We start from the raw sequence: 23,751 nt of genomic DNA, 5'->3' as shown, positions 1-23,751 counted from the left end.
AGGCTGGTGGAAGGATTGTGTAATTGATGGATTAGGCCATTTCAGTGTCATTCATGGGGGCTACAGCAGGGTCTGACCTTGCCCAAAATTGCCTCCCTTTAAATCCCCTGTGGAACTACCACCGGCAGAGAGCTGCCTCATACGACTTACTCCGCTCTCCCTCTCTCTCTTGCTTGCCCTCTCTACTTTTACTGCCAGCTCCTCAGCAAGGTGGGAACTCTCCAGTAAAGATCAGACAGTTGAGTGCATGTAGGTCTGTTGTATGACAGAGAGAAAGACAGAAAGAGGCAGAGAAAGATTCTGTACTTGTGATTTTGTGCTCTGGTGGGAGGCAGTGGTGGTGTCAGCTTGCCGGGAGGAACGCAGAGTCTCCATAAACAGAGCTGCTGGAGTTCTGAGAGGGCCGTCTGCCACGGTGCCTCTCCAGGGACTAGGCAGTACACACCATTTCACACACATACACACGCACGAATGCTTGCTCAGATGGGAAGCGCTGAGCGCTGAGCCCCTTCCAGCTTGTCTCCTGGCTCCAGCAACCCTCCTCTAAGCCTGACGTGGGTCTAATTTTTCATGAACCGATTAGTTTACAATCAAGACTCTCTGGCCTGGTCAATAACATCTGGTTGCTGTCCTAGGTGCTGATTTGGACAGGCAAGAACCAGAAAGCATCGAGACATCCCGGCAAGATGAACTCATTGTGTTTTGTAGTGTGAGACAGGCCAATACTCACACGTTTGCTTTCATCCCTAGTGAGAACTGGAGCTATACATATGTCTGATATGTACTGTGTACCTACTATGTGCCCAAAACTTTGCAGACACATGCTCATCCAACATTTCTTCTGATGTCAAGGTTACTGACAGACAGGTTGTCCTCCCTTTGCTGTTTACACACGTCTTTTAGTAAATTTGCTACAGACTCTAGCACTGAAGTGGAAGCGGGAGCAAGCACGGTGAAAGCTTGCGAGTTGAAGTTTGATCTTTGATATATAAAATGATCTAATAAAGGTGCAGTTCAGTAAAAATCATGGTTGTAATATACTGTCATCTTTAATTCAGCCACAAAACAGAAATTAATCCAGCAAAAAAGAAACACAATTACAAATATCACACTAACTTTACCATTCAAGGCCATTTTTCCTGACATCCAATTATTCCAGAGCTGACATATGACAGTGTTTTCCCCAAGACCTGAAGCCGTGTTATCAGGTGTCTGAAACTTCAGGCTGTGTTCCAAGAATGTCATGAAATGTACCCTGTGTGACTGCCATGATATCAGCCTTCCGCAACAGCACCCAGTGTTTCCCTAAGCTTGTTCAACTAGTGCAGCTCAACAGTCGTAGTTCTATAAACGTCTCATCTATGCTGCAATAAATGAGGTATTAATGCAGGATATTGCCAACATGTTTAAAAGTTCAGTTAAATTCACATGGTGGAATAGCCGTATCTTGCCATGGTTCCTTGAAATAAATCAACACATGAAATGTTTATCCGGTGGTAAATGAGTTTTTACCGTCACTGAAGGCTGTTACTGCTGTATATAAGTGAACTGTCACAGGGCATAGGACTAATTAGAGAGGTCAGCTACTGATAATTAGTTCTAGCTCATAAAAACCACTCCAACTCATCCCAAAGGCACTGGATGGAACTCCATCACTCCAGTGAACACCAGTTCTGACACCGCATTGGATATGGTGACTTTAGGCTCATGCATAGCTGCCCAGAGCGTTCCAATCTCTTGGCAGTGCTTTTCTATGGAGATTATACCAGCTTTGTGTGCATCGCTGAGCACAGTAATGGGTGCATTTGGAAGTAGCTGAACTGAAAGCGGTGCCTAGACAGTTTTGGACATTCAGTGCTTTTCAGGTCCCATAAGTACTAATATTTCCTCCATTTGTTATCCTTTACTTTTACTACAAAATGTATCAAAATGTACACACCCAGAGCCAAGAGGAAGTCAATATCATCATCTAATCATCTGATGTGTTGGAAGGTGTCTGCTTATGAAGGAGTTAAACATCTCATGTCTGATGGGAAAAGAGAACTAGAAAAGAGAGAAGAATCGCAGCCAAGTGCCACACCTCCGCACCCTCTGATAAGCAAATAATATTATCATGCCCCCCATGTAATGGGATCTGCCCCCCCCCCCCAAAAAAAAGTGTCAGAACAGAGCTGTTTCACCCACAGCCTAATCAGGACTGAAGTGCTGAAGCTCCATCATTAGACCGTGTCCTCTACTTTCAAGCCATTTAAAAAAAGGAGCGTTTGCTAATTGTCTGATTTAAACCACCCACTCAGGAAGACCACAGGCGAGGAGGAGAGCTAATCCTTATCTTTTCTGAAGTATCAAAGTGTTTCGGTCCTCCGTCCTCACCTAGCAACAGTGGGGGCCAGCCTGAGTGCGGCGCCTCGTTTTTCCTATCTGCTGCGTGGAGCTACAGTTTCACTGCAATAGAGACAATGTGAGCTCAATTTGCAGAGTATGTACTGTTATAGCATTCGCAGCATATAAAGCAGTGAAAGTTCGCTTTAAATGGGAAAATATAACAGCAGCCCAGCTCAGAAATGACAACAGAGGACATCAGAGATCAAATGAAGTGTGGGCTAGTAGATCTGAAAGAAAAAGAAGCTCAGAAGATGTCAATATATGGCCAGTATATCCCCTAGCCTTATAGATCTGAGAGGTGTTTAACAAACAAGACACAGGTAAGTGCAATGATGTCAGAACCAATAGAAATGTGTGCAGTCGTGAAAAATATCGTAAGTAATGTGTGTGAAGTTGAAAAGGAGAGGTAGGTAAACACTCGCAGTACAAATTTCATCATCCTCCTAAAAGACAAGCACACACATGCACGCAAAGTTCATTTTCCCCCTCAGAAACCTGTTGCTCATGCCGACTTCCAGCCTGCTTGTTAGCTCAGCCTCGTTTTGAAAACTACTCACCACAGCTTTCAGTGAGAGCGCTCACAGCAGAGAAAATAAGCCTGAATATCTCGTTATAGCTGCTCAAAGCCACTGGCAACCCCCCCTCGCCATGTTTTCCTCCTCCAAACCTTGTGGAGAAACTTCCCTACCTGTCGTCCGCCTGCCAGTCCCCAAGCAACAGGTCTCGGAACCGGTACCGCGGCGGCAGCGGCAGCACCTCCTTCTCCAGCTCCACCATGGCTGCCCCCCCACCCCCCAAAAAAAGCCCCAAAAGCCTCTGGTTTCGAGCTGGAAAGCGTGTGAGAGAACACCCTAAACGCCTTTTCCCTTCCCTCCCCCCAAAAGAAGCTCTTTCACTGCTCCACTAGTGAATCCATGTTTGTTCCTGGCGCTGCTGTGATCACCGCGACTCTGCTGCCAGCGCTCCCCGCCTGGGGGAGGGGGGGGCTCCGGCGTGACATGCGCGAGTGGCCGCGTGGTACAACCGCTTCCCACCCCGAGCCCAGAACTACCCCACCTTCCACGGTACGTGCGTTTGGCCACTAAGACACGGTGTCTGAACTTGCTTCTCATTCCTGAGTCGAATAGTTGCCTCGTCCTCACGCCCCCCACTCACCCCCCTCCCCTGCCCAACGCACTGAAACTGACGTTAGCGCACAGCTTGTTTAGCATTAGCTGAAGTGTTGATGCTAATTTTCTGATCTTGTTCTGGTCTAATAGCCCCCCCGCATGTAAGCATTACACAAATGCGTGACATAACGAAGCCCCCTATGCAGGTGAGCACACACACACGCCCCAACGTGTAGACTAAAACGCCTTGTTTCACTTTTAATAGCCTGTGTGGGCGAAAAAGCACATTTGTAGGGATTTGGGTGGAGCTGTGGTCCCTTAGGCTGCGTCCAAAACCGCAGAATACTCCACTAATGAATGGGCTTCTATTGGTGGTGCACTACTCTTTATTATGGTAGAATGTGATTGGGGACGCAGCCTTAGTTTTTAAGTCTCTAGTCCATCAGACTGAACCACCTGTTGATGTGGAGAACATCAGCACAGCTGACTACACATTAGACTTACACTGACTTACAGCCGAGCACGGCCAGAGAAGGTCCACATTCTTATAGAAGGCACTGAGAAACCTGTTGCATTTCTCGACAGGATCCATCCTCGGACAGACCAGCTGTTCATTTTATCCCACATATGGCTTTACCAAAACGAAAAGAGGACAGACTTCGTGATTAAAGCCAGTTGTGTTGTCAAATTCGACAGCAGAAGCTGATTCCCATCACGCAGATAGATGCAGCCCGTCATGCCCAGCGTCGTTCTGAACACGCCCTCTAGCGGTCGGTCTGCGTGTTTGTGTTGGCATCGTGTTCACCACACTGGAGAATCAGCAGCGCCACGTAGATCACTAATGTGGGGAATATCTTGCTGATTATCAGGCTGTAATTAAAGGGGAATTCCCGTCTAATAGTAGCACTGAATATGCTTGGGTCCTGTTAATGTTCTGTTATGCCGTGTTGCCTTGGCTCGGTCACATTAGCTGTACAGAATTCACAGTTTTGTGTCCTTTTTCTGTTTTCTGCCCTCAGTGTGTACTTAAGCCAAAACAGTTGGGAATTCCGCTCCCTGCCATGCACTGTCGAGGTTAATAAACACAGACAGCAGTATCATTACCTATCAGACTCCCTTCTGTATTAACCAGCTAGCGAGAAAAGTCAAATCAATTCAGTCTCCCCATGGATATCCACCCGAAAGTGCTTGGGGTTCCTCAAAAGCTCCTTGGGCCTTTAAGATACATCATCAGAAGGGGGTTTCCTAGTCTTTAAATTGGATAGGTTTACTCTCAGGACAATGGTGGCACCATTTTAGGACGCGAGGAGACATGACAACATGAAGTTAGCTACTCCGTTAGGGGCGCCAGCGGTTACAGTTAGATGCTTATCGGGAGCCAGAGCGCCGGACATTAGTGGCAACCTTAGATTAGCTGATAGGAGATATTCGAGGATAGTCATTCATGTAGGGGCCAATGATATCCGTCTGCGGCAGTCAGAGGTAACTAAGGCTAATATTAGAGAGGTGATTAAACAGGCCCAGACGATGTCCGATGCCGTAATCTGCTCTGGCCCCATCCCAATGCGGCGCGGCGCTGAAGCCTACAGCAGGCTTACGGCGTTAAACCGCTGGATGTCCAAGTGGTGTTCCGAAAATCAAGTGGGCTTTATAGATAATTGGTTACGATTTGAGGGCAAGCCTGGTCTTATAGGTAGGGATGGTGTCCACCCCACGCGGGAGGGTGCTGCCTTACTTTCGTGCAGCATAGCACATAGTCTTTTAGTTAGTCGGCAGAGTAGTGTAAACCGCTGCTGACAATCCAGAGCCGGGACCAGGCCGCAGACAGACAGGCTAAACCGCCCGTCTGCGATCCGCCTTGAGGCGTCACCTAAGATTAACCTTATTGAGACTGTGTCTTTGCCCCGAATTAAAACTAAATTTAATCACAGAAAAACTCAATCAGTCCGCTTAAATAACCTTATCAACATATATCCATGTTCTGATGATAGCACTAACACCTTCAATCTAAAACTTGGACTACTTAATATAAGATCATTAAACTCTAAAGCAGTCGTCGTAAATGAAATTATAAGCGATCATAAATTTGACTTTTTCTGTCTTACTGAAACGTGGGTTAGACCAGATGAATATTTAGCTTTAAATGAAGCCACGCCTGTAGGCTATAATTATGCACATAGGCCAAGACTAACAGGCAAGGGAGGTGGAGTCTGTGTAATATACCAAAATACTCTCGATATTAGTCAGAAACAATGCGACACTTTTACTTCCTTTGAGGTCCTCTCTATTCATGTCACAAATCCGGTCACAAAAAAGAAGGCGTTCTCATTATTTAACATTTACAGACCACCAGGGCCATACTCTGAATTTATAAAAGAATTTAGTGACTTCGCTGCAAACCTGGCTGTGTGTAAAGATAAAGTAATAATTGTAGGAGATTTTAATATTCACTTTGAGAAGGTAGACGACCCATTAAAAAGGGCATTTACCTCAATCCTAGACTCTGTTGGTTTTACCCAAAATGTAACAGGGCCGACACACTACTGCAGTCATACGTTAGATTTAGTTTTGACACTAGGTCTTAACATAGACAAGCTTAATATCTTACCGCAAACCACAGCGATCTCCGACCATTACTTAATTTCATATGAGCTACGATTTAGCCATAACATATATACGTCCCCTCGTTATTCAACAAAGCGCACAATAAAACCATCTACTGCCCTACAATTTATAGAAAATCTCCCAGAGTTATCAACCCCAGTCTCCATTCCATCAGATCCAATTGAACTAGATTTACTAACCGATTATTTAGAAAATACCTTACGATCCACCTTAGAAAATGTGGCCCCACTTAAAATAAAAAGAATAAGGCAGAAAAAGTTCGTCCCGTGGTACAACGATAAAACCCGGACCTTAAAACAAACAGCTCGGAAATTAGAGCGGACATGGCGTCATACCAAACTAGAAGTGTTCCACACTGCCTGGAAGGACAGCCTTATAGAGTATAGAAATGCTCTCACTGAAGCTCGCTCAGCATATCTGGCCTCGCTGATCGAGAATAATAAGTATAATCCTAGAGTTCTGTTTAATGTGATTTCCCAAATCACACAAAATCAGGCAGGTAATGAACCAGAAATCCCAGCAACTCTCACCAGTGAAGTTTTTATGGACTTCTTTAATAATAAAATTGATAATATTAGACAACAAATTCAACCCACAGTATCAAATTCAAATCCAGCTTGGCTGCCATCTGACTTGGCTGATATAGAACAAAACACAGCTGTAGAGTCTGGAAACCTTTTACCCACTCCCACAGCTGGAGCTAGAGAAGATGATCTCTTCTGCAAATTGCACAACCTGCACACTCGATGCAATTCCATCAAAATTACTCAAAGAAGTACTGCCAGTTATTATAAACCCTATCTCAACTATTGTAAACTCATCCCTTAGTCTGGGCCATGTACCCAAAGCTTTTAAACTTGCTGTTATCAAACCTCTGATCAAGAAACCAAATCTTGATGTCACCGTTTTGTCCAATTACAGGCCTGTTTCTAACTTACCGTTTATATCTAAGATCTTAGAAAAAGCTGTGGCCCAACAACTTAGTTCATATCTACACAAGAACCATATATATGAAAAATTTCAGTCTGGATTCAGGCCACACCACAGCACTGAGACGGCTCTAGTTAAGATAACTAATGATCTTCTTCTTGCCTCTGATCAAGGCTGCATATCTCTCTTAGTGCTACTTGACCTTAGCGCGGCTTTTGATACAATAGACCACAATATTCTCCTAGAAAGGTTAGAAAACATGGTTGGAGTCACAGGGACGGCCCTATCATGGTTCAGATCTTACCTATCAGAACGTTATCAGTTTGTTAGGGTAAACAATTTAGCTTCCAATTATTCAAAAGTGAGATTTGGAATTCCGCAGGGGTCTATATTAGGACCATTACTATTTACACTATACATGTTACCGTTACGCACAGTTATAAGTAACCATGGCGTAAACTTTCATTGTTACGCAGACGATACTCAACTGTACATATCAGCCAAGCCTGATGACCAACACAGGTTAAAGAAAATGGAGGACTGTGTAAAAGACGTGAAAGGCTGGATGTCACGCAACTTCCTCCTATTAAACAGTAACAAAACAGAGGTTCTCCTTCTGGGTCCAAAATTAGCAAGAAGTAAATCACCAGATTTAATCCTAAATCTTGCCGACTTTCCAGCCGCACCTGGATTAGCAGCAAAAAATCTTGGCGTTATAATGGATTCAGATTTATCATTTGATCAACACATAGGCAGCATCACTAGGACAGCATTTCTACATCTTCGCAACATTGCCAAGATCAGAAATGCCCTGTCCCTGCGTGATGCAGAAACACTAGTACATGCCTTTATTACTTCTAGGCTAGGCTACTGTAATGCGCTACTGTCAGGATGTACGAGCAGGAATTTAAACAAACTCCAACTAGTCCAAAACGCCGCAGCCAGGGTCCTCACTAAAACTAGAAAATTTGAGCATATTAGTCCAGTGTTATCATCACTTCATTGGCTACCTATTAAATTCCGTATTGATTATAAAATCCTTTTACTGACTTATAAAGCCCTACATGGTCTTGCTCCTGAGTACCTGCAAGACCTTATTTCTCATTATGAGCCATCACGACCACTCAGATCCCAGAGCGCTGGCTTATTAATAGTTCCTAGAATTCAGAAGGTTTCATCTGGGGGAAGAGCTTTTTCTTATAAAGCCCCCAAACTCTGGAATGATCTTCCAGAAACTGTTCGGGACTCAGACACAGTCTCAATCTTTAAGACTAGGCTGAAAACTCACTTGTTCAATTTAGCTTTTGGTAGTTAATGTTCCCCCTTAGATAAAGGGAACAGATCCAGGGGTCCATGGACACAGGGAATTATAGTAAACTGAGACGGTGGTGCTGTCGTCCCGCTGCTCGCACGCGGTCACTCAAGTTTGTGGACGGTGGAGCGGAGGGATGCCAAACTGTTTCAGAGTGCTGCCGTGTCTGTGTGTCCTTCTGGTTCTCTCCTTTTAGCTAAGCTGTCAGTCAGATCTGTAAATGTTTACATCCCCTGTTTATGTACAAACGGATAGAACAAAACTAATTCCATTTGCCTGCTTTTTTTCCGAGTATACAACCGCCCACATGTTCCGGCTGGACACTGAAGGATGACTGACTGCCGAGCCCCCCTGCTACCCACTTCAGACCAGCTGCCCACGCCCCAGCTACCACCAACTACCTTGGATGAGCTGCCCACCCTACGCTGATGTTCTCATAGACTCCTAGATATTCCTAATATCAATATTACTGCTGATAATATTAGTAGTATAATCACTTGTAGGTAGTTTGGCCAGAGGAGGATGGGTCCCCCCTGGTGAGCCTGGTTCCTCCCAAGGTTTCTTCCTCAGTTCTGAGGGAGTTTTTCCTTGCCACTGTTGCCCCCGGCTTGCCCACTGGGGGGTTTCTGTACATTCTTACAGTCCTGTTGAAACTTTGTCTTTTCTGAAATTCTGTAAAGCTACTTTGTGACAACAAGCTGCTTTGTGACGTTGTAAAAAGCGCTATACAAATAAATTTGATTTGATTTGATTTGATGACAACACATGCCCCTGTGAGTGTTTCGAGCGTGCTTAACTTGGTAAAATGTTGAGCACAACATGAAAAAGGGCAGCTTTTCACAGAAAAAGGTTGGACCGAAATTTCTAAACTCCAGATCAGGGGCATACGCACCCAGGTAGTCCACAAGCTCACTAGTTCACAACACCCAAACAAATGGGGAAGAATGGTTATCAAACCGATATTTCCAAGACAATTTTTCAAAGTATGATTTCTCTGTGAAAGCTGTCATTCTATTACATCCAGTCAAATCATTACATTCTCTGCCAAGCTCCGCCTTATTTTCCCTCAGCCCTCCAATCCCTGCTTAGCAACTACTGCTATCCGTCATTGCCTTAAGCCTTCGGGCTGTTCAGTTCATTTAGAAATTGTAGTTCCAGCTGTGGTTAAAATATGTAACTGGGAGAGTTTAAAAATGAAATTCTGTCCCGCAGAGTATCACTTTTTACCCGTCCAAAGCCAGAAACAGATTTAAAAAACATCTTTGTCATTGCATTTTTGTGACTTTGCAACAGTGCTCTTTTACTACAATGGTAAGCATGGACTTTGTAAAAAAGTCAAAGGAAATCTCTGATGTTACTTCAGTGCTTTGAGTCATCACAGGTAAAACATAAATGGACCATAAACATTGCTTTTGACTACGATTATTAGCCGTGTGTGTCTCAATTCAGGGGCTGTGTCCTTACACTTGAAGGCTGATTGCGTCACAGCAGGGTGACTACACTGTCCCATTTCGAAGGCCCTTCTTTTCTATGGTAACAAAAGATCCAACAGGTGCAGCTTTCGCCGGCCAACATATCCTGAGGTTCATTGCCTGCCGGAAAGAATTCAAGAACATGGCGGCATCAGCAGACAAGTGAACAGCGGCTCATTTTTGTTCAGCTCAGTTGTCTGATTTGAACTCTGTTGACCGATTGACTGCTTTAGTTTTGTATCTCCATAAAGCAGAAGTGTTGGAATAGGTAGGGCGATCACTGTAGGGCTGTCAGCTAAAGGCTATAGTCTGATGTTATGACATTGCAGGAGAAAATGTTTGAAAATTATATGTACCCAGTTGGCTTACCCTCTTTTTTACAGGCCTACCTAAAACATTATTTCTGCCTACACCACTGCTCCTGACTCATCAAACACTCTATGATGTTCACCGAAATGCCCAGTATAATCACATTGCATATGTAAGACTGCAGGGTTGCAAGTTTTACACAAAACATGGAAATTAAAGTCAACCTGAAATTAACATTGACATTTTAACTTTTTTAGCTCATGTTTCTGTTCATTTTAAACATCTTTTATCAAAGTGTGGCGTCTTTTATGTGCCTGCCCTTTTTTTCCTAACTGCTCCCGTTTTGTTTATGTTGTCATGTCTGTTCGGGAATGAATTTAGGATCCTTCCAACACCAAAGCGCATGATGTACCTCAAGTGGATTCTCTGAAAATTTGTAAATAGCCTGCATTATTCCCCTGGCAGAGGTAACTGAACGGAAGCGCTAGACATTCAGCCCCATGGCCCTGTGGATTTTCTTGGTAGCACACATGTTAAGTGTGCATGTCTGGGGAAGGCTGCAGATTTACTGCCTGTCATGTAGTCCACATTTGCAGTTTGTGGTTTTGCTTAAGTGCACATTAAGATGATGTATTTAGACATTTATGCATGTTACAACTGTGAGTATACAGATGCTTATCCTACATTTGGGTACTTACCTTTTTCCTCAATATTTCTGAAACAATGATGAGACCATAGTTGTGCTCACAATGCAGTCAAAAGCAGATTGATGTCAATTAATTGTCTCAGTTATCATGTCGAACTGCAGGCAATTGCCAAAACATCTCACCAATAGCATATTTTTCTAAAGGGCCCACATCCTACATCCTTCCTTGTATTTTATTTTTTTTATCCACCTACTACATTTGTGTGGCTTTATGCACCAAAAATGGTCATGTTTCATTTCCGCATCACCATTATTCGACCTCTTTTTATCCCTTTAGGATTAAACAGGCTGTTGTTGTTACTGTGCCTTGAAGACTGATATGCGATAAACAAGCTCTGTTCTGATTGGCTAATGCACTGTAAGTGGATATAAATATGTTTCAAAAATATTAAGTTTGCCTTCAACTGTTTAATGCCAACATGTGAACATGCCATTAGAGCATGTGTCAGGCTCCAGTCCTCACAGGCCAAAGCACTGCAGACTTCAGCACACTGCCTCATTAAACACACCTGATTCAGCTCATCAGCTAATTAGCGAGGCCTTCGTGAACTGAATTCAGTGTCGGATGAGGGTAAATGCTGATCTCAGCACTTTGGCCCAAAAGGTCCCCAGTTTGACATGCCTGCATTAAAATGTCACCAATGTGGTATATACCTGGCCCAATACCACGTCGAAGAAGTATACAAGAAAGGGTGCCACCTGTGCTTTTGCATGTCTGAGAAATGGGACACATATGAAAGCACATAAACATCCACACAAGTACACAAAAGTGCCAGTGCAGGGAAGCAGGAAGTGGGTGTGTTGAGGGTACTGCAGGATCCTAAGTTTTCAGGATTGCAATTGCTAATAATAATAATAATAAGAAGAAGAAGAATTATTATTATTATTATAATTACAAAAATGTCATGGAGAGTCCCGTCATTAAATAAAAGCCCCCCTCAGTCGAGGAGATCTGTGCAAGGCAAGCGCAGTAGCCAAAACAATCTGAAAAAACATGTTTTTGTGCATTATTTTAGCCAAACGTTGCAAACTATTTATGACATTTTTGTTTGCTTTTACCAGTGATTTTAGATGTTTATGCAACTGTCATTTTGCCTTTAGTTTCCAAATGTATAGGCCTCTCCTTATTCAGAGAGATAGAAGCCTGGGACTGTATTACAGCCACTTCCTATCTTTTGTCCTAAGTTAATAACTGACAAGGTCAAGATAAGATTTTTCACAAATTTGTATTACGTCAGCAAATCTTATCTTAATTTAAAATAAATACGTTAAAAAATATATTTACCAAAATTTTTGTAATTTTATTTTTTTCCCCATATGGGTCCTAAACTCAGTCCTGAGTGAAGTTGTCATGGTGACTGAACAGGTAAGATTTCAGAGTTAAATTGTTTTAGTAATACAGCCTCGGGTCTTGTATGACTAGAAAGAATTGCCGTGGTGGTGCCAAGATGGCCGTGAAAACCTCTCTGACAATGATAGTGTTCCGCGTCAAACCGTGTCTGTAGGAAAATACCGCTGGAATGTTTCCTCTCCATGGTCAGAACCATTCGGCGTTGTAGCGGTAAAGAGGTCCGATTTCCCTATAGGGACTTTGGTTGATGTGCAATAAAGGGAAGGTGTATGCAGTTATCGACCAGTTCTGAGCCAACCAAAGGAACTAACTGGTAGCTAGTAAGCTAGACTAAGTTTGTGCCTGTTTCAATACTTATTTTTTTACTTGCTTTTGCCAACATAACCTATCCGCTTGGAAGGATGACACTTTTATAGCACAGCAACCACCTGGGACACTTACAGCAACACCTTAGCAACCACCTAACAACATCTTATCAACCACTTAAAGAAGCATAACAGCCTATCAGCATCTTAGCCACCCAATAAACGGTTCAACACTATTAACTAGCTTTCTCAAGCCAACTTAAAGTTTGTTCAAAAACATTCCCTTTCTACCCAGTTAGCAAAATTTGCATGGCCCACATCCGTAGTTTGTTCTGGCCCAGTATACGGCTTGGTCATCTGCCTAGATCTAACCGACACAATGTAAAGCACATCTCACAACAACTACATTGTTGGTCCATAACATTCATTCCAGAATTGGCCCATAAATATAGACATGAGGCCAAACTGTATGAAGCTGTCCAGGATCTGGTCCACATGCCTAACATCTACCCGGTGGTCAACCAACACTCACGTAGGCAAGCCAGAACTGGCCTAACACTGTCTGGGTAGATTTTAAACTATTTTTATGTTAACACACACGTGGCCCCACATAGTACAAGGAGTGAATTAAATCACAACCCACTCAGCTAGGTAGGCTTTGGTTTAAAACAGTGGGGTATTGCCTTTCTTTTTGTTGTTAGCTGTGTAGCTTTTAGCTTGCTAACTAGCAAGCTAGCACAATAAAGCGATGATGATCAGCAGTCATGTATAATAGCTGGAGTGTTTTGCAACCTAAAACTCAGTCCAAGCACAACCAATTTGACGAGAAGTTTTAAAATAAGCTTTTAGTGGTGTAGCGCTATGGCTTATAAGCTTCATTCACCATTTTCTCGGGAGAAGTTTTCAATGGGAAATGGGTGAGGTCGCAGTACTTTATGGGCAAGTTCTGCTGCTGAAGAGCTCCTCTACCACACTTCACAGAGTTCCTGAAGTAACGGAAGGACCCCTTAAGACGGCGTTGGTCAAATGGTGAAGTAAAATGGACAAGGACATGTTAAAAGCGGTATTGTAACCGTTTTCTCTTGCAAATGTTCTCAAACTAGCTCAGTGTTTATGTAGACTAAAAGAAATCAAGCCTGAAAATCACCAGTGAACACACACTAACTGAATATGCTACACTGTCTGTAGGACTCTATTAAGAAAATTGTTGGGGGGGGGCACATATCCATTCACTGCCTGTAGCCCTCATCTCCTATTCTCCAACTTGCCACTCCTGACGCTGGCGATATGCACTTCTAAGTCACGACAGGAAGTTTACAAGTGTGTGTGAAACAAGACTTTGCTTGCCTGCTTGTCCAGGCTTTAATTTATCTAAAAAATTGATCGCATACCGTGACACTGTGCTTTGTTATACTGCCAGAGATCTGACCCTGGAATAGCTCATTTTCAGTCTGACAGAACAAATGGATCACTGAACGTCCTCTTAACTCACAGTTCAGCATGATGGACGGTTTAACTAAGGCACAGTGTGGCCTCGCTTTCTTAATGTCCACAAGATGAAAAAAAACTGGAGCCATGAGAGTATTTAACATTCAGTACTATTTTTTTTTATGTAAACTTTATAAAAAAAAAGAAAAAAGTCATACACTGGAAATAAATTATAGCATCAATAAAAAATGATGATCTAAAGGATAGTACAGGTGATAAAAAGTTTATAAAAAATGGTTAAAATCAGATCATAGACAAGATTTAAAAAAAAGTTAGAAAGGAGTAATTAGGTTTCAGAAGCTCTAGAAAACATTCACTTCAGAACAGAAGCATGACAGTTGTGCATATCCACATTTTGAACTGTGTATGTACGTTTCCATACTTCTACACTGTAGTAGACAATGGATCTTTGTTTAGAGCCCATCCATTAGACAAGTTCCTCTGTCATAGACTGCAGATTGTTAGTCCAGTGCACTGACTGCAAGTAGGCAGACTTGTCTCTTCCTGCAGAGGCCATTAGTCCAGAGTAATGTTCACTGAAGCAAGCGCGTCCACCGCCCAGCTGGGGTACTGCTCACTGGAGGGGAACATTCTCTTCATGAAGCTCTGCACAAACTCCGGGAAGCACTGCTCTATGATGCTCTGACGCACCGATCGCATGAGGGTCAGCTGCAAAGAAAAGAAATTAGCGCATTTACTGTAGATGTCGTGCGATTCAACTAATATACAGTGTAAAGATTACAGTTAAATAAATGAAAACTAACGGCGGCCAATGAGAATGATCTCATTTACATAATGTTAACCTGTCCTTACTACAGATGGGAGCTTCATTTATTATGCATGCTTAGCCCAAAAACATTACAAGATAATGCATGATATTTCCAAGGTGACCTACATAAGTAAAATAATAAGGGAGTTCCATGATGAAGCCGAGTTAGTTCAGATTAGACAAATGACAGCATTCAGATATGTATCACTATATGTATTATGCTATACTGTTGTGTGCTGAAGTTTGTGCGTTCCTATCAAACTACATTGAAAATAGAGAACATACTTCTGCACATTTTCCCCACAATGCACAACAATGTGAAACAAAAAAAATATTATATAAAGTTATGGGATATTTTGTATTTTATATTCCAATATGTTAAACTCACCAAATAAACAGAAGCTGCATGCTAAAATTACCAGAAAAATGTCATGATTAAGTTTGTCTGTAGAGAATGTTTCAACTCATTTTAATTTTCAAAATCAATAAAACATTTAAACTGACCAGGTGTGGTCAGTTCAAAACTTTTTCATTCAACTGTATTAGAGATGATTCAAACTTCGTGTCTCCATGCAAATTTTTTCGTATTGTCCAATGACTTAAAAGGGCACCACACACGCTTTTCTTTTCAATTTTAACACGATGCAAACAGTTTTCAGTTAATGCAAAAAATAACGTAAAATAAAAAATGAGAAAAATGGATCAATGATATTAACTATAACTGTTCTATTTAACTAAATGTTCTATTTAAAGGCCTTTGATGATTGTGCTGTTGAATACTACAATATTCAAATATACAGGACAGACATATTTGAGTAACCAAGCCCTTCCTTAATTCCTGGATTTTAGAAGAGGGCAATATGGCAAAAAAAATACTGCCATATAGCAAGATGATTTCCCCCCCCCCCCAGATATCTGATCAGATGGAGCAGAAAAAAGAACAAGTAGTGCTCTATTATATTAAAATAAATAAATAAATAAAAAATACTAATACTACATTTCAAAAACTGTGCACACAATGACTCCTGTCCAATATCTGGCTTACTCTACTGCCCTAAATCCAGTTGAACAGGACTGGTTTTGCTGTATTCAGAAGGAAAGATGGAGTTGGTCAGTGTTCTACAAGTACTGATGTTAGCCATATAGTCAGAAAAGCATACTGTACTGGTACATGATTCATCACAATAATGATACTAGATTTCATTCATCAGCTGTAGATATAGCAAAAAAAGCGATGGCGAAAAAGACCAAAGAGCAAAAGTGAAAGAGAAATTCGGGGCACAAGATCAGCAAAATAAAAGAACCTCAAAAAATCAATACGATTGGCTCCTTTTGTTTGGTCAGTACCTGGTAGGAGATGTTGTGGATGGTGATGTGGTGCATGGCAGCTGTGTCGCTCTTGAAAAGGGCGTGTAGGTAGGCCCGACTGTGCCTGTGATTTTAAAGAGAGGACAATTAGAAAAAATAAATTAATAATGTTTTATTTAATAATAATAAACATTTTGACCTCAAAACTTGGTTATAGCTCTTCAGGAAAGGCTTTACGAGGCAAGAAATCTTGATGTGTCAAATATTAGTATTTTAATAAGACTTGACAAAATTGTAGAGTTCACAAATAATGCTGGCGAAATTGTTTGCACTGTAGTGCAAACTTTTGATGCTTTTTGAAGCTTTTTGATGGGAAATTTTGATTAATATAGCCAGAGAATTTTATTTCAACAAAACAAAACTAGCACACTTCTTAACGGAACGTTATTAAAATGATGGCAACTGACAATGCAATTAAATTTCCAACTTCTGCTTCGTGCATTACTTCCCCTTCATAAAAATATTGTCTTCTGTTTCCCCACACATTAAGCACGGATGGAAAAGGATATGAATAATCACCTCTAAATCAGCTCATAACTAGGCTTAATCTGTGACTGAGACCACACAGCATAACGCCAAGCAGTTGCTATGAGATTTTCGTACCTCTGGCAGGTAGCACACTGGCATTCAGGGTCTATGGGCTGCAAGTCCTTGGCGTACTGTTTCTGCTTGATCTGTAGAGAACCCCAGGGAACCAGGGCTGAGCCAAATCTCTGCGACAGACAAAATGAGATTTACCACTAGCACAAGTCCACCTAAAGAGATCATGATAGATATGAACTCTTTAGAACTGTGCTGACATTTTATGCAAGACCTAGAAATGTTCAAAATACAGGGGCATAAGATTTGAGACACATACAGCTGTTCGTGTAGGGAAGACACAGTCAAACATGTCACAGCCCAGGGCAACGCAAACGACCAGGTCCACTGCATATCTGTAACACACAGACACAGAATCAGTAACGCTCAGCACACTGAAATGCTGCACTGCTGGCTGTTCCAGCGTAACAGTAGCCAATATTTACCCTGTGTTTACATTAGCAGGCCACCAATCATCTCCAGGGCTGGAAAGTAGCAAATTACATTTACTCTCATTAGTGTAGTTCAGAACATTATTCCCTGTAACAGTACTTTAAATAAAAATAAAAGTACCGTGTTTTTAATTCTAACTTACATCTTTAATAAAGTACTTTTACTTCACTATTTACATTTTTAAAATTTTATTTAAAACAGTCGTTTTTGCTCATAAACCAATTAGAGGAAAACTGGTTAAAAGATTCAATTCTGAAAGCCAGTCCATACAGAGCAGCCACCAAAAATGCTCAGATTTGTTTGTTGACCTTGAATGCAAGTCTCTTAAAAACGCAGTAGATAAAAATGCAAAGATACATTCATTCCTTGATCTCACCTTACGGGTGATGCATCATTCATCAGAGAACACAGCCTGACAAACAAACTACTCAAGCACTAATAGCGCCCCCCCTGTGGAGAATCATGAGTCTGCACAACATGAGGGAGTGAGTGAATTCTAAGCCAAGCTCCAGCCAATTCAAGGCCACTTACCCAGCCAAAGGCAAGTGAGAAAAGCCCTGCTGCCGTGGAGATAGGCACATGCATAGTTAGAAGGAACAATCTGAACAATTTTTGGCTGTTGTTTGAGCCAAATGCTTCAACAAACTGCTATGCTATTTTTCCAGATTTGACAATGATATCAAACATGCTTTTAAAACACAAATTTTAGGTTTACTGTCTGACTGAATGGAAATAACTGCCTGGTGGCATTTCCACTGAAATAACTGCCACTAAGATAGCAGACTTTTCTCTATGAAAAAAAGAATGGGATTTTTAAAAAATAGCTGCTATCGCACCCTGTGGTAAACAAAATGTTTCCAAACTTGATATGTTCTTTGTACATCTTTCCACAGAATATCTCTGAATTATGAAATCATTAGGAGGTGAACTAAGAATTTTGCTAGTGTGGTAGTGAAGTTGCTTTGGCAGTAGGAGAATACATTAGGAGTAGTTGGTGTGGTGAAGTTTAACAGCAGGCTGATGCTGCATTCACATGTTTGATACAGGAGATAGCAGAACACAGCAGTAAGCGGAAAGGTCAAGGGTTCAGTTTTACCCAACTTCGGCCGTTGACTGGACGTTGAAGTTTTTTTGTGAACCATGCTTGCAAACGTCCTGTTTAATTCTAGATGTACCCAGTATTATACAAGCCAAAAAAATAAAAGTACAGAGCATCCTCCTTCCCTCCTTTTTTCCAACTTCAATAAACAGTCTCTCTTTTAAAGCTCTCCATGTCAATGTATGATGACCACCACTAGGATAACAGTGATCGTCTTGTCAGGTTTTATATGATATTTGACCATGATTTGAGGTCAGTGTTTCCATTCCAGTCCATGATGATTGATGTTTTGCCCCAAGCAAAGCACTTATACCCACTTTCCTACAAGAACACTCTCTGTAATGGCTTGCTATCAGCTGCTTGTGGCTCTAGTGTCAGCACATAAATGAGAACATGGATTTTACCCAACTCCCATGAGGTAGCGAGGCTTTTCTCTAGGAAGGTGATCTGTGCTTAGCGTCACCATCTTCCAGAAATCATCCTTTTCTTCTCCTCCGCTCAGACCGCCAATGGCAAAACCAGGAACGTCTCGCTTCGTCATTTCTGCAACACAAAAACAGAAAACCACACATATTCACCATATAAATAGAAAATACCACTGAATGATGTAAGCAACTGCTATAATATTCATTTGGAAAGCAGCACTTATTTAAGCAAACAGTAATGTGCAATAAACAAACTGATGTTAATGTCATTTTGATGGGCTCCTTGCTATATGTAATGGCACTAATGCAGTGGCTCTTTTCCTATATAGGTATTGAGATGAATATAGATTGTGGGTGGATGCTATGTAAAAAGGCAAAAAAGGCATTGGGGCAGCCCTCACCATCTAAACAGGCCTTGCGTAGCCCTACATTAAGCCCACCCTGAATGATGGCAAACAGGTTCTGCCGATGGGGGTTCTTATTAGCGGTGATGCAGCGGTCCAGCCAGCGAACAGAGCGATGCATTGCTTCTTCCACCCTCGGCCCCGTCACTGTACTACTGACCACATCATCTAGCTGCATCATGATGTCTGAGCCTGAACACAAGGAAATAAATAGCATGAATAAATAGACAGACACATATAGACCCATCAGCCACAACATTAAAACTAGCTCATTGTACAATTTTTCAACTCCACTTACCATATATAAGCACTTTGTAGTTCTACAGCTACTGTAGTCCATCTGTTGCTCTGCTTACTCCGTTAACCCCTTTCACCCTGTTCCTCAGTCAGGACCCCCCACAGTTCCACCTCAGAGCACACATTATTTGGGTGGCGGATCATTCTCAGCACTGCAGCAACACTGACATGGAGGCGGGGTGTTAGACTGTGTTCGCGCCAGAACGAGTGGGTCAGACACAGCAGTGCTGCTGGAGTTTTTAAACATCATGTTCACTCACTGTCCACTCAGACACACCTACCCAGTTGGTCCACCTTGTAGATGTAAAATCAGAAACGACAGCTCATCTGCTGCTGCACAGTTTGTGGCGGTCATCTTCTAGTCCTTCCTCAGTGGTCCCAGGATTTGGCCCACAGGACGCTGCCAGCTGGATATTTTTGGTTGGTGAACTATTCTCAGTCCAGCAGTGACACTGAGGTGTTTAAAATCTCCAGCAGCACTGCTGTGTCTGATCCACTCTTACCCACACAACACACACTAACAAACCACCACCACCACCACGTCAGTGTTACTGCAGTGCTGAGAATGATCCACCGAAATGATACCTGCTCTGTGGTGGTCCTGACCATTGAACGGGCTAAAAGCTAACAAAGTATGCAGAGAAGCAGATGGACTACACTACAAAGTGCACCTGTGAGATAAGTAAAACTAATTAAATGGACAACAAGTGTTGTATTGGTGTATTCTATAGTTCTGGAAAAAAATCATGAATGGGTATTTCTTTAGTTTTCTGACCTACTTGTGTCCATTTTTACAGATAATTATGTTATGCAACGCCGGTTCCCAACCCTGGTCCGTCCCTGGAGATTTGTGTTTTTCCCTACTCCTAGCAGATGCTCCCACAAGTCATAACTCATGAGGGGCTTGTTAATGAACTGATTAGTTGGATCAGGTGTGTTGGGAGCAGGCACTAATGTGCAGAGCTGGGGTACTCAAGGACCAGGGTTGGGAGCTACTGTTAAATGGTGTTAGAAACAAGTCTATTTGAGATCACCCAACAACTCAACCCGATCTGATTTAGACATGCAGTTTGCACGATACTCCTCAGTGGGTATGCACTGCCATTACTTTACAGCTACATTACCCTTCTAGCTAAACACCACATATGTCTTGGATGATCACTTACAATGGAGTTTTTTGCTAAACACCTCATTCAGTTCACATAAACCTAAATGATGGAATAAAGGTGATCTGCGTGAGCAGAACTCATACCAAGGCTGTTCTGTATGGCGATGGATTGCTCAGGAGTGAGCAGGATTTCCTTTCCATCGTAAGGCGAGCGAAACATAACCCCTTCCTCAGTCACCTCAGACAGCTCCACCAGGGACACCATCTGAAAGCCTCCACTGTCCTGCTCGGAGAGGAAGATAAGAAAACAGAACAACATTCTGTTGACAGACAGAAGAAAGTTGGGTGTAAACAACTTCTGTATTTATATACTTATTTTAATAAACATTTGATAACACAGAATGTTGTCTGAGGGATCCATGAGGGACAATGCATAGCACAGTACATGAGTCTTAAAGGGAAAATATCCTGGAAAACTGGTTTATGTCTTGCCCTTTTGAAATAAAATAATTTGGTATAGTGTATAAACACAGCTAAAGCATAATTCTGCAAATGGGTAAAAATTTCTGTATAATTAAACAATCGAGACATACACAAAGTCATTCAGAGTGGTTTGACGTCTACTGCTCCATCATATCTAGATAAAGCAGAAACATTGTTTCACGATTTGAGATAAGATTTTGGCTTTAAACATACAAAAATCCATCCCTGGTGGAGAGGGCCATGCAGGGGCTCATAAGATAAGAAAATATAAGCCCGTAAAATAGAGAGGTAAGGGCTAAGTGGTAGGGGTGTAACGGGATTGGTCCAAAAAACATACCTTTAAAATCACTGAAAACTGAGATTTTTGAAAACAAAACTATCCTGTTGAATTCTGAGCAGGGTTGGGATGTGTTGGAATACAAGTATTGGGAATACATATGTGGAATACAGGAATGATGTATCTGTACACAGCCCAAGTTACATTTTGTAAAGGCAGTGTGCAGAATACAGATCCTTTTTACATTTTTAGGGCAATATTTTTAGAATACTTGCCTCAGATTTCCAAAATAAACCGTCTATCAAAGAAACACCTTTAGCGTTATTAACTACTTCAGCGCACAGTGTGTGAAGTTTCTGCTAAAGCCTGAGTCGACTGATAACCCAGTCTGATGAGATATTAATCCCAGCGTAACCATAATTAACGCAAAAAATTATTCATTATTAATAATGACCTTTTTGAGAGGTAATAGAAGTTCACGAGTAATAAGCTTAGCATCGTTGTTGTGCTGGACTTGTGCATGTGTTTCAGATCAAGTTACAAACATGTTATTAACTGAAAATCTACTTTATAGTCAAGTTTGTAAGACTGTTACTGGGATATGGCAAATTACTTGTGTAGCTCATTAGACAGCAGTGGGATTGTGGGAGCAGAATTGAACCGAAACAGGCCAATGAGAGCCAAAACAATGTTGAGAATTTTAAAGGAGTGAAAAATTGAATGAAACATATGAAAAGAAAAACTATGTAGAAAACTGCCACTGTTAACAGCAAGAAACAGAGTGAATTAAATACAAATGAAAACAGCAGCATTTTCCCCCATGTGACTCATCCACAAGCATTCTGAGTGCTTCTAAATGTATTCTGGAAAACTTATTTTATTAAGTATTCTAATGGGACATGTGACTGAACACATTTTGGACATCTACGGAGCCCTGCTGGTGACGTCCCAGATAAATACCTTAGTAAAGCATGGGAACGGGATCATGCCTTATCAAGCTGTGGTCAACGCTTATTATCTCATTCCTACTCCTTACTAAGTCGTGGCCATGCATTAGGATCTCGTTCCCACGCCTTACCAAGGCATGGCCATGCGGATGATGTCACCAGCAGGGCTCGGTAGCCATCACTGCTTTTTCTGAAGTATTCTGCCCAACCCTGATGATAACAAGAGAGGTCATGAAAAATCACTTAAACATGACTTATGACTGTTTTGGAGCATAAACCATACGTCGTACGTGCATTAAAAGGAAAACAATAAAATAAAGCACAATAAAATACAGCCTAGTGTGTGCCTCTCAGTTGTTAGTGCTTTCACAAAGTCCAGCTTTTCTGACCCATGCTCACACCTCCCTCCACACCCAAAACTGCAGAGCTGTCTTACCGTCAGAAGGTTTCTTCTCCAGTTCATGAACCCATGCAGGCCACTGGCTTTCTCAATGAGCTCAGGACCCTGAAAGACATGATTTAAAACATAGCAGGACACCGCACTGAAAGCTAAAACCACTGGTGACCATGGTCATAAGCTCTGGCCTGCATTGATATGCCACTCACATACCGGTCTCATACCCAAGTGATAGGTGTTACCGAGGCATATCTGACAGCCCAGGTCCTCCAGCTGGTCCACGGTGATTCCTTTCAGGGTGCCCTGCGTGCCTACAGGCATGAAAACCGGGGTGTTAACAGGACCGTGAGGCAGCGTGAGGACACAGGCTCTCGCCTTGCTCACTGGACACTCGGCCACGATGCGGAGAGCGAGAGGGGCAGAGGAGGAAAGGCATTTCACAGCTGCCATATCGGCTGGACGCTCACATGTGCCGCTCTCCACTGCGGCCATTTTGAGAGGCTTGTTGATGGCGAGGCCACGTGAATCGCACCAGGAAGTGGTTTTGTAAAGGAAAAGCTTTTAAAGTAGCACTCAACCTGTAAAATAAAGCATATGATCCGACTCTGCCTGAGTTATTTACGAGGCTGAAGTCAGCTTTATATTCGCCAGCTTTTTGTTCGAATTTTCCCGTTCCACCTTAAATTATGCAGCAGTTACATTCTAAGCCGCCAGAATGTAACTGCTCGCACCATTTAAGGCGGAACGGGAAAATTCACAACAAGAACAAGAAGCTGACTTCAGCTTCGTGTGTTAGTTATAGAAAATAAAATAACATAAATAATATGTACGTTAAAGTTCACGGTCGTTTCATACAGTAACTCGTGTAAGGACATGTCATCTGTTGTAGTCTATAAGCAAACACGTAAAAAATAGTGATAAATACGTATAAAAGACTGTATGTTTATAACACTTCAGGCTGCTTCGGTACTTCTTTTTGTAATTCTGAACCAGCAACCGCGAAATCGAATCCAAGTGGGTGGAACTGCGAAAAAGACTGACACTTCAGTTAACCAATGGTGTCGCAAACGCCTTTTTGGGTTGACAAGCTGAACCAATCAGAGAAGGAGAAACTGTCGAACGGACCAATGAATATTCGCTCTGCAAAGTGACA

General features: G+C 42.1%; 2 protein-coding genes across 4 annotated transcripts in view; both read right to left on the bottom strand.

Moving 5' to 3' along the window:
• LOC108429693 (potassium channel subfamily T member 2) overlaps positions 1–3,489 on the bottom strand; it is a 162,667-nt gene extending 159,178 nt beyond the window's left edge. For both annotated transcript variants that reach the window (XM_037539830.1, XM_017701638.2), the window contains exon 1: positions 3,074–3,489. In XM_037539830.1, coding sequence (XP_037395727.1) covers positions 3,074–3,162 — 89 coding nt within the window. In that variant the 5' untranslated portion in view covers positions 3,163–3,489. The remainder of the gene's footprint in view (positions 1–3,073) is intronic.
• A 10,599-nt stretch (positions 3,490–14,088) lies between these two features.
• Positions 14,089–23,119, bottom strand: qtrt1 (queuine tRNA-ribosyltransferase 1). 2 transcript variants are annotated; one of them, XM_037545703.1, is made up of 9 exons: positions 22,812–23,119; positions 22,638–22,706; positions 20,639–20,777; positions 19,126–19,281; positions 18,665–18,803; positions 16,989–17,064; positions 16,733–16,842; positions 16,109–16,193; positions 14,089–14,661 (listed from the first exon to the last, which is right to left on the bottom strand). In XM_037545703.1, the coding sequence occupies exons 1-9, from the start codon at positions 23,088–23,090 to the stop codon at positions 14,509–14,511; spliced, it is 1,206 nt and encodes a 401-aa protein (XP_037401600.1). In that variant the 5' UTR covers positions 23,091–23,119; the 3' UTR covers positions 14,089–14,508. The 2 variants fall into 2 exon arrangements, with proteins under 2 accessions (XP_037401600.1, XP_017543447.1); XM_017687958.2 differs by having other exon boundaries at positions 19,087–19,281; positions 22,812–23,117.
• Positions 23,120–23,751: the final 632 nt, after the last annotated feature.

The sequence above is a fragment of the Pygocentrus nattereri genome, chromosome 1 (assembly GCF_015220715.1).
Source record: "Pygocentrus nattereri isolate fPygNat1 chromosome 1, fPygNat1.pri, whole genome shotgun sequence".
Taxonomy (NCBI): domain Eukaryota; kingdom Metazoa; phylum Chordata; class Actinopteri; order Characiformes; family Serrasalmidae; genus Pygocentrus; species Pygocentrus nattereri.
This window is presented reverse-complemented; position numbering and strand designations above follow the sequence as displayed.